Source organism: Triticum aestivum, chromosome 5D, assembly GCF_018294505.1.
Source record: "Triticum aestivum cultivar Chinese Spring chromosome 5D, IWGSC CS RefSeq v2.1, whole genome shotgun sequence".
NCBI lineage: Eukaryota > Viridiplantae > Streptophyta > Magnoliopsida > Poales > Poaceae > Triticum > Triticum aestivum.
The window spans coordinates 165,188,884-165,206,810 of record NC_057808.1 but is presented as its reverse complement, the minus strand read 5'-3'; the positions used below and the strand labels follow the sequence as shown (position 1 = coordinate 165,206,810).

At 42.5% G+C, this 17,927-nt stretch overlaps 1 protein-coding gene across 4 annotated transcripts in view; it reads left to right on the top strand.

Moving 5' to 3' along the window:
• The window catches only part of LOC123119958 (SAGA-associated factor 29 homolog A), a 58,377-nt gene extending 51,319 nt beyond the window's left edge, over positions 1 to 7,058 (top strand). The window contains exons 8-9 of one of the 4 annotated variants that reach the window (XM_044539938.1): positions 6,470 to 6,483; positions 6,605 to 7,058. In XM_044539938.1, coding sequence (XP_044395873.1) covers positions 6,470 to 6,483; positions 6,605 to 6,707 — 117 coding nt within the window. In that variant the 3' untranslated portion in view covers positions 6,708 to 7,058. The other 3 variants (XM_044539940.1, XM_044539941.1, XM_044539939.1) reach the window with 3 other exon arrangements.
• The last annotated feature ends 10,869 nt before the right edge of the window (positions 7,059 to 17,927 follow it).

The window sequence follows — 17,927 nt, the reverse complement described above, 5'->3', positions numbered from 1 at the left end:
GGACTAGCTGGGAGGTGTGGAAGCAGCCTACCGTGGAGGCATTGACACAAATTTCGTGACTGATGCCGGGCTAGGAGTGAAAGGAGATGCCTTTTACTCTTCCTCCGTTCTGTGGTTGGTGCACCGTGATGTGGATGATGGGTGGTGGCTCGGACATGGATGCCGGGGCGGCGGCTCCGGAGGGTGGTCCGCATGGTTGGCTCTTCGGCGAGCACCATGTTGGTGGTGGTGGCTTTTCCTCTTGGTCCTGTGGACGGCAGGAGGTATAGCGGTGGTGGCCCGGGCACGCTCCTTATCTTTGGCAATGGCGTCGCCCTGATCCGGACCTAGAGATCTGATCTCGCCGCACTTGTCCTGAAGATCTCGTGGGGGCACAGGGGAGCTGCCGAGCGAAAGCTCCGCGCTTTGTCGCCGACGACGGTGACGCTCGCGGGCGCCGTTCTCTTCCCGAAGACGTCGTCGTGGTGCTCCTCTCCGTGTCAGAGTTCCGGGTGAAGACCCTTGTCCCTTCTGGACTCGACGATGGCGACACTTTGCGCCATTCTCCCTCCTGGGCGTTGTCGTGGAACTTAGGTGTTTAGGGCTTTGTGTGGCGTTGTTTTATGCTCTTCCAATGTACTCTTTCGGTAGCATAGTCGCTTGCGTTCTATGGGATCCATTTATCTTGGGATCGGCGTTGTACGAGGGTTATCTCACCATCTTGTATCATTCGGCCGTGTACTTGTTGTGGTTGTTGCTTTATATATAAAGCGGGCGAAAGCCTGTTTCGAGAGAGGTACCTTTAGGATTCCATGACCAGCTCCATTTGTCTTCAGCACCTTCTATAATCTGAACTTCAGAAATCACCTCCGATAAGGTTAAAACCTGATGAAAGATACGAATATTTATTTTCCCCTTTATGTCCTTATAATCCCGACTGCACTGACCATTGCTTCTGCTACTGTTCTTCTCTCCCTGGCTACTGGAGGCACAGAACTGAAAACTTCCGGCGTGATATCTTCTACTGCTGCGCCATTGATCCATCTATCGGTCCAAAAGAAACATCTATTCCCATCACGTAACTCAACACGAGCAGCAGCATCGAGTAGACGCCTTTCATGATTTTCCAAAGGGTTTATCAAGATGCTCCACACACGATTATTTGATGTACGTGCCTTCCAAGCCCAACGCAACCGAAGCACGGAGCTCATGATCTTTAGGTCCAGAATGCCTAGTCCTCCGCTCTCCTTCGGATGACAAACTTGATTCAAACTCACCAAGCAGTGGCCGCCTTTTACCACATTAGTACCTTTCCGAAGGAATGCTCTGCGGATTTTGTCAATGGCCTTGAACACCCATGGTGGATGGTCAAGGGACATTAAGTGAAATATTGGGATGGCTGATAACACTGCTTGGACTAAAATTAAATGACCGCTCTGGTAGAGGAATCCAGTTCGCCAGAGCCCTAATCTGTTTCTCAACTGGTCAATCAGGCCCTGAAAATCCTCCTTACGAAGCTTCTTCCTCTGCCTGCTCCCATGCCTTCTCAGCGCCGTGTGCACGCTGCTCCGTGCTGGCTGCAGCTCTCTTCCATCTCCTTCCAGCGACACGTCCAGGCTGCTCCTTGACGGTGCTACTGGTTGAACTCTATTCCCGTCTTGCTTGAAATTAAGGGTGACGGAGGTAGCACTGTCAAGCAGCAACTATGAGGACATGAAGGACACCCATGTCGGTTCGCCCTTGGGTCGCGAATCAGACAGCAAATCTGGAATGAATCGAACGAATTCGAACGCCAATCTAGATCGATCGATCTAGATCAGAGTTCGACAATGGTTTGAGCGAATCTGGTAACTATGACTCTGACTAGACGTACATTGCAATCTTGTAGTTTTGTGATGTGTGCAAAAAAGGTTAAGAAGACACTCTGTAAAGTATGTGCTTATTTCAGCATTTTGAACGTGCACTATTAATATTTAGCGCTATTGCCAGTCATGCAGGTGTTCTGTTATGTACCATTTTCCAAAAGGGGTGCTTTATTACTTAAAAGGTTTAAGCATTACACCCAGCCTCTGCATAACTAAGATGCACACAGCCACACAAAGTCCTCTGCAAGAACGAAAAATAGATAGGCGGAATACAAAGATAGAGTCTGTATAACGCCTAAAGCGGAGGTGGGCCAATCCTATGATCATGTTGCCACCCATGTTGGATAAAAGTATACCTCGCCGTATCCTCCAATCGTGTACACACCTCCGTAAATAGGTCTTGATTCTCCACGCGTTGTAGAAAGGACCATAAACGAAGAGTCCCGGTACATCTGTAGATAACATGCATTAGAGAAGTACTTTTATCGTTAAAAACCTTATCATTTCTACATAGCCAAAGCGACCAAATAACGGCTAGCGCTCCCACCCTAAGAAGAGTTCTAAACCTGTGATCAATCCCATGTAACCAGTTGCCAAATACATTGGCAACACTACAAGGAGGATACAAGCCAGAAGCTATCTGGATGACTGACCATATAGACCGAGCCAATTTGCATTGGAAGAATAAATGTTTTATTGTCTCATCATGATGACAAAAAACACATCGCGGACTTCCATGCCAATTCCTCTTGATAAGGTTATCTTTAGTAAGAATGACTCCGCGACGAAGATACCATGCAAATATTTTATTCTTAAGAGGTATGTTCATCTTTCAGATCTTATTATTATCAACTGGCACATCAGACTGGATTAACGCTCTATACATAGACTCCACTGAGAATTTTCCATTCTCATGTAGGTTCCATCGAAATACATCAGACCCATGTGACAATTGCACCGTGGACAACCGTTAAAGCAGGATGTACCACGATTGGAGTCTAGGTCCAATTAAATCTCTTCTGAACGTCACATTTGGCGGAAATGATTCCATTACAGTGGCAATAGTATCACCCTTGTGATGCACAATGTTGTATAGAGCCGGATATTGTTCCCGGAGTGTGGCATTTCCTAGCCACTTGTCCTCCCAGAATCTAATTTCCGAGCCGTCCTTAATCGAGAAGGATCCATAGGAGAAGAAATATTCTTCGTAGCCATTAGACCCGCCCAAAAGTGAGAATCCCCAGGCTTCCAGTATACTTGGGATACCGCCTTGGAGCCCACATATTTTCTCCTCAGGAGGGTTTGCCATACACCATTTTCGGTCAGTAATTTAAACAACCATTTGCCGAGGAGGGCCCTATTCTTAACCTCAAGGTCATGAATGCCCAACCCGCCTTGGTCTTTGGGACGACAAACCACACTCCATTTAGCCAGTCGATATTTCTTCGCTCGCTATCTCCTTGCCAAAAGAATCTTGATCGGAAATAATCCAATCTATGTAAAACTCCTTTTGGCAACTGGAAGAAGGAAATCATATATAGTACCATATTACTTAGTACTGAGTTTATGAGGACCAATCTTCCACCTAGAGACAACAATTTACCTTTCCAACTGCTAAGTCTTTTTTGCAGCCTCTCCTCGACATGTTTCCATTCAGCATTTGTGAGTCTCCGATAATGTATTGGTATCCCCAAATATGTGATCGGAAACTGGCCCAACCCACATCCGAACAGTTCAGCGTACAGGTGGGCCTCGTCTTGAGCCTCACCAAAACAAAACAATTCACTTTTATGAAAGTTGATCTTCAGACCTGAGAGTTGCTCGAATGCTGATAAAATTAATTTCAGATTTCTCGCTTTCTCGAGGTCATGATCCATGAAGAGAATCGTATCGTCGGCATATTGAAGTATAGAGAGACCACCATCAACTAGATGACTTACTACTCCATCAATTTGGCCATCAACCTTGGCACGCTCAATCATGACTGCTAGCATATCCGCCACTATATTGAATAGCATGGGCGATACCGAGTCACCTTGTCGCAATCCCTTCTTTGTTTGGAAATAGTGTCCAACGTCATCATTGACCTTAATGGCAACACTACCTCCAGAAACGAAGCTATGGACCATAGCGCACCACTCTGCAAAAAATCCTTTCATTCTGAGAGTCTGTTGAAGAAATGGCCATTTGACTTTGTCATACGCTTTTTCAAAGTCTATTTTGAGTACCACCCCATTCAACTTTTTCCGATGTAATTCATGGACTGTTTCATGAAGGATAACAACTGCATCTAGGATGTTTCTTCTTTGCATAAAAGCAGTCTGTGAAGGACGAATCACATGTTCAGCAACCGAATTTAGCCTAATAGTCGCAACCTTCGTGAATATTTTAAAACTAACATTAAGGAGGCAAATAGGTCTATATTGTTGTATCCTTTCAGCCTCATTAACCTTAGGTAATAAAGTAATCTCACCGAAGTTTAAGCGAAACAATTCCAGATGGCCAGCATGTAGGTCGCTAAACAAAAGTAGGAGATCCGACTTGATGACTTCCCAGAAGTTCTGGTAGAACTCAGCGGGAAAACCATCTGGACCCGGGGCTTTGTTCTGCTCCATTAGGAAAACCGCCTTTCTAACTTCCTCCTCGGAGTATGGGGCTGTTAGAAGGCCGTTTTGCTCATCAGAGACCTGGGGGATGTCATCCGTTCGGGACTCATCCATTGAGAAGTTACCTTCCTCTGGGGCTCCGAACAAATTTTTATAATAATTAGTGATATAAGATTTAAGTTGCTCATGTCCCTCAATCATGCCCTCATCCTGTTGTAGGGAATGAATAGTTTTCTTCCGGTGTCTGCCATTGGCAACTCCATGGAAAAATCTAGTATTCGAATCACCTTTCAGGATAAATTGAGAGTTACTATGTTGGTACCATAGATGGACAAATAAGGGCTCTTAGCAGTGTTCCCGATACAAGACATGGTAGCTGCTCTTTGGTGTAGAAATGCATGTGGATACTTTTGCTAGAAATATCACAAAACTTGGAAAACAAGTCCTAACAACTTTGGAAACCCGAGGTACTTTTCCAGTGCACAAGATGAACTTTCAGGATACACTCGGGCTCTCTTGGCCTGCCTAGGTGCATCGCATCACCTGGATCCTGTGGTATGATTACCATGGGAGCAACTAATTGGGTGGCACCCCATGGCTGGGTGTCCCAGCGGACACTTTTCTGGTGCGCGGGAGCGTCCCAACGCTGCCTCGCGCGCCAAGCGCTTCCCGCACCGGGGCGGTTTGGTTTTTTTCTTGTTTATTTTTATTTTTTGGGGGGTTTGATTCGGTTTTTTTCCTTTTTTTTGTTTTGTTTTGCTCTTTCTTTGGTTTTAGGACTCGAACCCGTGACCCCGTGACCTCAAGGTCACAAGGTAACAACTTCACCGCTGCGCGAAAGCTCCCCTACCCCGGACCCTGCAGGGAAAGACTGCGTACAAAAGAACTAAAGTGGTCGGACCCTTCCCCGAACCCTACGCAAGCGGGAGCTACGTGCACCTGGCTGCCCTTTTTTTCTTTGTTTTTTTGGTCTGTCAGCAGCGTGAAGCATGGTAGTGCTTCGCGTCTGCGTGAGCGCAGTAGTGCTTCCCGTGAAGCAAAGTAGTGCTTAACCCACGCACGGAGCACAATTTGTGCTTCTGTCGGGAAACACAGTTTAGTTTGTATTGGGAGCACAGTTTAGTTCACACTGAAGCACAAATTGCTACTAGCTGGAAGCATAAATTTGCCCCAAAAAAGTTCATCGAAATCTACCAACGTGGGATAGTTTGAAAATCTCGATGCGAGAAAGGCAACGGTGAAAACAGTTCGTGATTTGGACACGCGGTTCAGGAGATAAAACATTTGAAAAAACGGATCTACAAATAAACACACAAACAAACCCATCGGTGCCTCCCATGCATGGGAAAAAATGCCGACAAAACTCCCTGGTTGCAAAAAGTGTCGCACATGCAGTGCACCACTTGTCACCACCAGAGGAGGTGTGAGTGACCTTTGCTAGGGGTACCCCTTAACGATTTCGGAGTACCATTGTAGTTATGAACATGGTTGTTGGCATTGGCCTATTATTGCATACGCCTACCCCAGGAAGGTGCCTGTAAGAAGCTGATACTAACTTGGTTCACTGTAGTTAATTTGATTACTACTGTGTTGCGTCACCTGAATCCTGAGGCATGATTACCAGTGTGGTTACGAACATGGCTGTGGGATTGGGCGTATGGCACGCATACTCTAGGACAAGTTGATACTAGCTTGGTTCACCATAGTTAATGTGACTACTACTGTACAAATAGTATTATCTTGTCAATATTAATGCCATTAAAGGCGTAATATATTAGTATTATTTGTCCTGTTTATATACATGCTTCAGCATTGTACAGTCATTCCATCTGGGTGGCATAAACATGATTTTTACTCGGTTAATTCCTTGGCATGTATGAAGTTTGTGGAAGCCGTATGTGCTGTTTAAAGTCACCAAGTTGCTGTTATCGATCTGTTCTATCTTTTCCGTTATTTGCTATGTCACTAATACTCTCTTTTTGCCATCATGTGTTGAAATTGCACTGCAACAAATTGCAGAGGAAGTCTGATGAGTACGTAAACATAGACCCAAACTGCTATCTTACTTATTGTTATGCAAGATATCCTCTGCAATAATAGTAATGTCCACCTTTTCTGAAGAATACGTTGTGACTGCTACCTTAATTTTGATAGTTACAATCTCTTATTTGATGATGACGAAGAGGATGGGAATCTACCAGAGAGAGCTGTTCCATTTTACAGAGTGGTTGCGCTCCCGGAGGGCCATCGGCAATGAAAAACCTCGACATGGACATCTGGCTTGCTCTAGCAAATGATAGTGTGTACGAAGATGACAGTTTTCGAGCCTGATGATGTCGTAATCTTATTTTACATGCAGCCGACTACACGGTGCAGTTCATATGACTGTACTACTGTACCATTGTATGTATATATCTTGAGTTAGAGTTGGCTTGCATGCCATGTACTGTATTTCATAGGCTTTGCAAGTGGAACGTTATGTAAATAGAAGTCGATTGAGCGTTGTTTTAGAACATTAAGTGGCCCTATCAGAATATATGTTTGCCTCACTTCACACGTTGTAAAATACTTTGGTGACAATCTGATCAATTACTCCTGGCTTCAACTAGATTCCTACCTATATATAGTACTCCGTAGAACAATTGTTCTACGGGTTTCGGTTCAAAAAAAGAAAAAGAAAACTAGATTCCTACCCATTTTGCCAGCCTCGGTTCCACGACAAAGGTACTCCTTAGCCTTTTTTTTTCAAGGATGCGTCTACCTTAGACGTATCTTTACTGTTAAAGGGAAGTTCAGTCTTTTTTCAGACACCTATAACTTTATCCATACTCCCTCCGTTCCATAGTGCATATAAATTTTCTGAAATGTCAAACTTTACAATAAACCTAAGAATAATAGTAAAATCTTTTGAAGATATCTTCTTTGTGGTGTCAATCCTTGCAAGACAGAAATTATTCTAAGACATTAAAGAAAGTGCAATTGGATCAGAGCAGCAAGACTACCACTCTTACCACTCCTTTATCTAAAGTCCATTGAGTCGTCCAACCAAATTGATGGGAAGCCATGATTGATGAACGAACTTGGGTTGGGGATAATGCCCTCTAAATGTAGGTTGTCGAACAACATTGTGTTGAGGAATGATTTCAACTTCACAAAGAATGAAACTAGCGAAAGTAGTACGACATAATAACATAAACTCATCAGATCACAAAATTTTGGGCTCCATGGCACCATGATGGTAGAGAAAGAAAACATATTTCCAAAAGTCGTCGCTGCTAGTCGATTACTATTGCTCGTCTCCCTGCTAGCAACTCAAGCTCTTGTGTTGCTGCTTTGTTGCCCGCTAGCCATTTCTTGCCAAGGCTCTATTGTTATTGCTGCTTCGTTGAGGCTCACTATTGCTCTCCTATTCCATGTCCGTTGCCACCACAAGCAGCCAGGAAATCGATCCATTCACAGTCGTTGCTGTCAAGGAGGGCCTCCTAGGAATCGCTCCATCACAACCATTGCCGCTAAGAAGCGCTGCCCAGGAATCGTTCTGTTGTAGAGAAGTTGATAGATGCAAAGGTGTCCCGTCTTTCGATGAGATGGTGACATCGTTTCGGAAGAGTAGATTTTGACGATCTGACTACGAACGGGCGAGGACGTCGCGCCTTAGCAATCGCTAAACCAACTCCAAGAGGTTATTGACTACGCCGGAGCACGATCAACCTGACCACGAAGGTCTATTTCCTGCAAGCAAACGAAAAACAAGCAAGAAATTAAGATTGCAATATGAATATTGCAAATATAAGATGAAAGCTTTATTGATCAAGGTGGGGTTCTGTGACGTCTTGGTCTGGTCGTTGAACACAAACGAAGTACGCGAAGTTGCAGCTATGGCGAACTTTTAATCTAAACAAAATTCAAAATCTAAACGACGCACTAAGGGTTGTATATATGGAGGAAGATTGGGGAATTTCGTGGCCCCTTGGTGGAGGGGTCCGATACCAACCCTAACTTTGTTTTTCCCATATATACAGACTCTAAAAACAGCCTATACTTTAGTATTTCAAAATTACATGGGCCTGGCCCAATAATAAGGTGATGCAACACCTATAATAGTCTGTGGACGAAATTTATGAAGTGGCATCTTGTATATTTCGTCCAAGGCTTCATGCACTCATTATGGTGGCTTCAAAGTCCTGAAATCATCACTTGTAACTCCGTTCTTGTTTCCCTTGCGCATGCCATCATCTCCATGCTTGATCTTTCTCCAATGTTCATCCTTCTTGTCCAAGCTAGGCCCTTCATTTGTAAGCAAGACAAATGTATCCAATTTAGGCACCATCATATTCACATGAACATTAGAATCATTACCAAAAAAAGTACCTGGTAATTTAATTGGCGTGCGCGAGCTCTAGTAATTGGTCCAGTATGTATAGCAACAAGGGCTGTGGCTTTAACAATGGTATTGATGTCCTCATCATCCTCCCCTTCTTGAAGTGTAGTCGTCCTCGACAGAAGCTCATCTTCCTCACCTAAATAAGGCTTCAAATCTGCAATGTTAAAAGTGTGACTAACCCCAAAATTTGCAGGCAGCTCAAGTTTATATGCATTATCATTTATTTTCTCTAACACCTTAAAAGGACCATCAACACGTGGTATTAGCTTTGTTTTGCGCAAATTAGGAAATCTATCCTTACGCAAATGTAACCAAACAAGATCTCCAGGTGCAAACACAACATGTTTTCTACCCTTATCTCCAGCAAGTTTATTTAGCATTCATACGCTCAATGTTCTCCTTACTTAACTCATGCAATTTTAAGATCAATTCAGCACATTGTTTAGCATCAAAATTAACCTTCTCCAAAGATGGAAGAGGTAACAAATCAATAGGTGCATGAGGTAGAAAACCATACAAAATCTCAAAAGGGCACATCTTAGTAGTAGAATGCAGCGAACGATTATAAGCAAATTCAATATGAGGCAAGCATTCTTTCCATATTTTCTTATTATTCTTCAAAACAGCCCTAAGCATAGTAGACAATGTTCTATTGACTACTTCAGTTTGTCCATCAGTTTGGGGGTGAAGAGTAGTACTAAAAAGTAGTTTAGTCCCCTACTTAGCCCATAAATATCTCCAAAAGTGGCTATGAAATTTAGTATCACGATCTGAAACAATGGTATTTGGCACACCGTGCAAGCGAATAATTTCACGAAAGAACAAATCAGCAACATTAGCAGTATCATCGCTTTTATGACATGGTATAAAGTGTGCCATTTTCGAGAATCTATCCACAGCAACAAATATGCTATCCCTCCCCTTCTTTGTTGGAGGTAAATCTAAAACAATGTCCATAGATATATCCTCTCATAGAACACTAGGTACATGCAAAGGCATATATAAACCATGAGGATTGAGTCGTGACTTAGCTTTTTGACATGTAGTGCAGCGAGCAACAAAACGCTCAACATCCCGTCTCATCTTTGGCCAAAAGAAATGTGTAGCAAGTACTTCCTCCGTCTTCTTGATGCCAAAGTGTCCCATTAATCCTCCTCCATGCGCCTCCTGCAACAACAAAAGACGAACGAAGCTAGCTGGAATGCATAGCTTGTTAGCACGAAACACAAATCCATCGTTAACGACAAACTTGTTTCATGTTCTCCCTTCTTTATAATTTTGCAATACATCTTTAAATTCAGCATCATGCACATATTGATCTTTGATGGTCTCCAAACCAAATATTTTAAAGTCAAGTTGTGAAAGCATAGTATAATGACGAGACAATGCATCAGCAATAACATTTTCTTTACCCTTCTTGTGTTTAATGACATAAGGGAAAGTCTCAATGAATTCAACCCATTTAGCTTGTCTACGGTTCAGTTTTGCTTGACTTTTAATGTGTTTCAAAGATTCATGATCAGAATGTATAAATAATTCTTTGGGCCACAAATAATGTTGCCATGTTTCTAAGGTCCGCAAGAGCATATAATTCTTTATCATAAGTAGAATAGTTCAGACTAGGCCCACTCAATTTTTCAGAAAAGTATGCAACATGTTTGCCATCTTGTAATAACACACCCCCTAATCTGATTCCACTAGCATCACGTTCAAGCTCCAACACACTACTAGAATAAGAAGATTTGCCATCAGCCACTTCTTTGCCGTCTGCTAGCAGACGGCAAAGGATGGCTTTGCCGTCTGATGAGGACATCAATACCATTGTTACACCCACATCCCCTGCTGCTATACATACTGGGCCAATTACTAGAGCTCGCGCACGCCAATTGAATTACCAGGTACTTTCGTTTCTTGGTAACGATTCTAATGTTCATGAGAATACGATGCTGCCTAAATTGGATACATTTGTTTTGCTTACAAATGAAGGGCCTAGCTTGGACAAGAAAGATGAACCTTGGAGCAAGTTCAAGCATGAAGATGATGGCACGCGCAAGGGGAACAAGGAAGGAGTTACAAGTGATGATTCCAGGACTTTGAAGCCACCATAATGAGTGCATGAAGCCTGGGACGAAATATACAAGATGCCACATCATAAATTTCGCCCAGAGGCTATTCTAGGTGCTGCATCACCTTATTATTGGGCCAGGCCCATGTAATTTCAAAATACTTGATTATAGGCTGTTTTTAGAGTTCGTATGTGTGGGGAAACAAGAGTTAGGGTTGGTTTCGGACCCCTACTTCAAGGGCCACGCAATTCCCCCCTCTTCCTCCATATATACAACCCTTAGGGAATCGTTTACACTTTGGGTTTTGTTTAGATTAAAAGTTCGCGATAGCTGCAACTTCCCGTACTTCGTTTGTGTTCAACGACTAGACCAAGACGTCACATAACCCCCATCTTGATCAATAAAGCTTTCATCTTATATTCGCAATCCAGATTGCAATCTCAGTTTCTTGCTTGTTCTTCGTTTGCTCGCAGGAAATAGACCCTCTTGGTCAGGTTGATCGTGCTCCGGCGTGGTCAATAACCCTCGGAAGTTGGTTTAGCGATTGCTAAGGCACGACGTCTTCACACGTTCGTAGTCAGATCATCAAAGTCGACTCCCACAGAAAACGATAGCTATCTCATCGAAACATCGGGACACCTTCGCATATATCAAGTGGTATCAGATTTCCAGGTTGCTCGGTGAGTTTTTACAGTTTTTCGTAGTTTAGATCGAGTCTATTCTTCATACCTACAGTCCACGAGAAAGCCAAAAAAATTAATAATTTAGGGTTAGTTCATCATATCCAAACCAATATGAGCCATTGCATAATCTTTTCTGTATTTGCTTTGTTGAATTTTCGGTTGCATCGTCGTGTCAAGTTGTTGGTCTTAGCGTCTAGTTTCCCTTAGAGTTTCGAGTTCTGTTCACAAGTTGTCACGCCGTCGCTGCACCATCGTCATCGCTCCTGCCATATACCACCACCACCAACATATTCCTTACCGCTGCCATATACATCCGCCTGTCCACCACCAATCCGAGTCCACATATACATCTGCCTGCCCACCACCAATCCGAGTCCACATATACATCCGCCTGTCCACCACCAATCCGAGTCCACATATACATCCGCCTGTCCACCACCAATCTGAGTCCACATATACATCCGTCTGTCCACCACCAATCCGAGTTCTTTTCATATTAGGTTTGTTTTCGAGATCCATCTATTTTCTGATTCGTGTTTCCTTGCCTGAGTAGGTTTCAAAAAAAAAGTCTAGAGACCCTAGGGCAGTTTTTAGGCCAAAATTTCGGCTGGTTAAAATATTTTTTCCCTATCCTGTTTTTACGCTTTTCTGAGTCTTTTGAGACACGTGCCATCATAGTGAATTTTTATGGCACTTTTTGGTCGTCGCTGCCCTAATTTCCGAAAAAATAGTCAAAAAAATTTCGTGCCTATCTTGTTATTTTGAGTTGGGAAGAGTTTTGAGACACTCGCCATTAATGATTTTTCACAAAAAAAAGAGCGAAAAAAATTCTAGAGTGCTTTTCCCTTGTTTATGTGCTGCGCCGTGATTTTGTTAGTGTTCTAGGCTCGCGTCTCTAGTAAGGTCTAGCCTAGGACCAGCACAGTACCATCGCTGAGCGTTTATTCAACTTTGCATCTCTGAATTGATTATTGCTGACCCTTTTTGCTACCATATAATAAGCCTTCCCAGCTCCACATACATCTACGTCGTGCGTTTGACACCACCTGGCAATCGCGCTATCCAAGCTTTTGAGAGTTTTGACTACAACGGTTGCCGATCACCACCTGCTGCTTGGTAAGAACTGGTAAGACTTTGCGATTCGCTTGACGGATTTGTGACACACCAACGCCACTTCCTAGTAGTCTGTAGGATCATATTCTTGTGTGCTTCTATTGCTGCTAACCATGGCAGGGTCACACGCCGACGAGACCGACTGGGAGAACTTGACAAACAAAGAGTTACATGATAAGTTTCAACAAATGATGAGTGGACAGGTGGAAGATGTGCTAAACATATTTGAAGAGGCCATGGAGAAGATAGATGGCAGTGAGAAGGCGTTCGAAACAAAGCTCGATAACAAGTTTAATGAATTGCTCACGCGTCTTCCACAACCACTGCCCGCTGCACCTGTCGCACCTCTACAACAACAACAACAACAAAAACAACAACAACAACAACAACAACAACAACATCGCCTTCCAAATCAAGTGGGACGAGCACTGCGCGTTCCCCTTGAGCCTGGTCAAAATTCTGGTGCCGCTGTACCTACTGTTGATGCTTCTGTAGCTCCTGCTGCTACTGCAGAGGTGGAGGACCATTACGAGGATGAGGTTGATCAAAATTGCAGCGTGTAAGACAAGGAAAATATTCTGTAGAAGAATATTATCAGGAATTACAAACTGGCATGATTAGATGTGGTATTGTTGAGGATAATGAAGCTATGCTTGCACATTTTATGGGTGGATTAAATAAAGAGATTCAGACAATTCTAGAGTATAAGGAGTATAATAATGTCACTCGTTTATTCCATCTTGCTTGCAAAGCTTAACGTGAAGTGCAGGATCAACAGGCATTAGCGCGAACTAATTTTTCTGCAGGTCGATCTTCATCATGCACACCACGTGCATCCTCTACTCCCACATGTCCTACTGCAGCACCACTAACTTCAGCCGCCAATTGCAACCGAGATACAAGAAAACATGCACCACCACCACCATCTGCCAGGAGTACACCTTCTGGGCTTGGTCAGAGCTCTTCTTCATCCATGGCATCAACAGGGCACACACATGATATTATTTGTCGTCGTTGTAAGGGAAGAGGTCATTATGCGAGAGAATGCCAATCTCCACGTGTTATGATTGCTACTGAGGATGGTGGGTATGAGTCCGCTAGTGACTATGATGAGGAGACTTTGGCTCTTATTACAAGTGAAGAACACAGTGGAGATGATTCTGATCATGAGACGCAATACATATCTCCTCAAGACACTGACATGTATGAATGTTTAGTTGCTCAACGTATTTTGAGTGTGCAGGTCACACAAGCTGAGCAAAATCAGAGGCACAATTTGTTCCACACAAAGGGAGTTGTGAAGGTATGTTCTGTTCGCGTCATCATTGATGGAGGGAGTTGCAACAACTTGGCTAGCATGGAGATGGTGGAGAAGCTATCTTTCACCACAAGACCACATCCACATCCTTACTACATCCAATGGTTCAACAACAGCGGCAAGGTTAAGATAACACATACTGTTCGTGTGCATTTTAGTATCTCTACATGTGCTGATTATGTTGATTGTGATGTGGTACCCATGCAAGCATGTTCCTTATTACTTGGTAGATCATGACAATTTGATAAAAATTCTATACACCATGGTAGAAACAATCAGTATACTCTTGTTCATAAGGATAAACATATTACTTTGCTTCCTATGTCTCCTGATTCCATTTTGAAAGATGATATTAATAGAGCTAATAAAGCAAAACATGAGAAAAATAAGAGTGAAAATCAGATTGTGGCCAAAGAATTTGAGCAACAAACGAAGCCTAATAACAAACCATCTGGTGTTGCTTCTGAAATTAAATTGAAAAGTGCATGTTTACTTGCCACCAAATCTGATATTGATGATCTAGATGTCAGCAAATCTGTTTGCTATGCTTTTGTGTGCAAAGAGGCATTATTTTCATTCGAGGACATGCCTTCCTCTTTGCCTCCTGCTGTCCCTAACATTTTGCAGGAGTTCGCTGACGTCTTTCCACAAGACATGCCACCGGAATTACCACCTATTCGAGGGATTGAGCATCAGATTGACTTAATTCCCGGTGCTTCATTGCCAAACCGTGCACCATACCATACCAATATAGAGGAGACGAAGGAGATTATGCGTCAAGTACAGGAGCTGCTCTACAATGGTTATATACGCAAATCTCTTAGTCCTTGTGATGTTCCTATTATTCTAGTGCCAAAAAAGGATGGTACCTCACGTATGTGTGTTGATTGTAGAGGCATTAATAATATTACTATTCGTTATCTTCATCCTATTCCTAGGCTAGATGACATGCTTGATGAATTGAGTGGCTCTACAATATTCTCCAAAGTTGATTTGCGTAGTGGATACCATCACATTCGTATGAAATTAGGAGATGAATGGAAAACAACATTTAAAACTAAGTTTGGTTTATATGAGTGGTTAGTCATGCCTTTTGGGTTAAGTAATGCACCTAGTACTTTCATGAGATTAATGAACGAAGTTTTACGTGCTTTCATTGGACGATTTGTGGTAGTTTATTTTGATGATATACTGATTTATAGCAAATCTTTGGAAGAACATTTGGAACATTTACGTGCTGTTTTTATTGCTCTACGTGATGCACGTTTGTTTGGTAACATTGGAAAGTGCACCTTTTGCACCAACCCAGTATCTTTTCTTGGCTATGTTGTTACTCCACACGGAATTGAGGTTGATAAAGCCAAGATTGAAGCTATTGAGAGTTGGCCGCAACCCAAAACAGTCACACAAGTGAGGAGTTTTCTTGGACTCGTTGGTTTCTATAGGCGTTTTGTGAGAGATTTTAGCACCATTGCTGCACCTCTCAATGAGCTTACAAAGAAGGATGTGCCTTTTGTTGGGGGTACCGTACAGGAACAAGCCTTCACGGTGTTGAAAGATAAGTTGACACATGCTCCTTTACTCCAAATTCCTTATTTTAATAAGACTTTTGAGCTTGAATGTGATGCCAGTGGAATTGGATTAGGAGATGTGTTATTACAAGATGGTAAACCTGTTGCGTACTTTTCTGAAAAATTGAGTGGGCATAGTCTGAACTATTCTACTCATGATAAAGAATTATATGCTCTTGTTCGGACCTTAGAAACATGGCAACATTATTTATGGCCCAAAGAATTTCTTATACATTCTGATCATAAATCTTTGAAACACATTAAAAGTCTAGCAAAACTGAACCGTAGACATGCTAAATGGATTGAATTCATTGAGACTTTCCCTTATGTCATTAAACACAAGAAGGGTAAAGAAAATGTTATTGCTAATGTCTCGTCGTTATACTATGCTTTCACAACTTGACTTTAAAATATTTGGTTTGGATACCATCAAAGATCAATATGTGCATGATGCTGAATTTAAAGATGTATTGCAGAATTGTAAAGAAGGGAGAACATGTAACAAGTTCGTCGTTAACGATGGATTTGTTATTTGTGCTAACAAGCTATGCATTCCAGCTAGCTCCGTTCGTCTTTTGTTGTTGCAGGAGGCGCATGGAGGAGGATTAATGGGACACTTTGGCATGAAGATGACGGAGGATATACTCGCTACACATTTCTTTTGGCCAAAGATGAGACGGGATGTCGAGCGTTTTGTTGCTCGCTGCAGTACATGTCAAAAAGCTAAGTCACGACTCAATCCTCATGGTTTATATATGCCTTTGCCTGTACCTAGTGTTCCTTGGGAGGATATATCTATGGACTTTGTTTTAGGTTTACCTCGAACAAAGAAGGGGAGGGATAGCATATTTGTTGTCGTGGATAGATTCTCGAAAATGGCAAACTTTATACCATGTCATAAAAGCGATGATGCTGTTAATGTTGCTGATTTGTTCTTTCATAAAATTATTCGCTTGCATGGTGTGACAAATACTATTGTTTCAGATCATGATACTAAATTTCTTAGCCACTTTTGGGGATATTTACGGGCTAAGTTAGGGACTGAACTGATTTTTAGTACTACTTGTCACCCCCAAACTGATGGACAAACTGAAGTAGTCAATAGAACATTGTCTACTATGCTTAGGGCTGTTTTGAAGAATAATAAGAAAATGTGGAAAGAATGCTTGCCTCATATTGAATTTGCTTATAATCGTTCATTACATTCCACTACTAAGATGCGCCCTTTTGAAATTGTGTATGGTTTCCTACCTCGTGCACCTATTGGTTTGTTGCCTCTTCCATCTTCAGAGAAGGTTAATTTTGATGCTAAATAACATGCTGAATTGATTTTAAAAATGCATGAGTTAACTAAGGAAAACATTGAGTGTACGAATGCTAAATATAAACTTGCTGGAGATAAGGGTAGAAAACATGTTGTGTTTGCACCTGGAGATCTTGTCTGGTTACATTTGCATAAGGATAGATTTCCTGATTTGCGCAAATCAAAGCTAATGCCACGTGCTGATGGTCCTTCTAAGGTGTTAGAGAAAATAAATGATAATGCATATAAACTTGAGATGCCTGCAGATTTTGGGGTTAGTCCCACTTTTAACATTGCAGATTTGAAGCCTTATTTGGGCGAGGAAGATGAGCTTCCGCCGAGGATGACTTCATTTCAAGTAGGAGAGGATGATGAGGACATCAATACCATTGCTACACCCACATCCCCTGCTGCTATACATACTGGACTAATTACTAGAGCTCGCGCATGCCAATTGAATTACTAGGTCTTTCCTTTCTTGGTAACGATGCTGCCTAAATTGGTTACGTTTGTTTTGCTTACAAATGAAGGGCCAAGCTTGGACAAGAAAGATGAACCTTGGAGCAAGTTGAAGAATGGAGATGATGGCATGCGCAATGGAAACAAGAACGGAGTTACAAGTGATGATTCCAGGACTTTGAAGCCACCATAATGGGTGCATGAAGCCTTGGACGAAATATACAAGATGCCAGATCATAAATTTCGTCTAGAGGCTATTCTATGTGCTGCGTCACCTTATTATTGGGCCAGGCCCATGTAATTTCGAAATACTTGATTATAGGCTGTTTCTAGAGTCCATATGTGTGGGAAAACAAGAGTTAGAGTTGGTTTCGGACCTCTCCTCCAAGGGCCACGAAATTGCCCCCTCTTCATCCATATATATAGCCCTTAGGGCATCATTTAGACTTAGGGTTTTGTTTAGTTAAAAGTTCGCCATAGCTGCAACTTCGCATACTTCGTTTGTGTTCAACGACCAGACCAAGACGTCACAGAACGCCATCTTGATCAATAAATCTTTCGTCTTATATTCGCAATATCC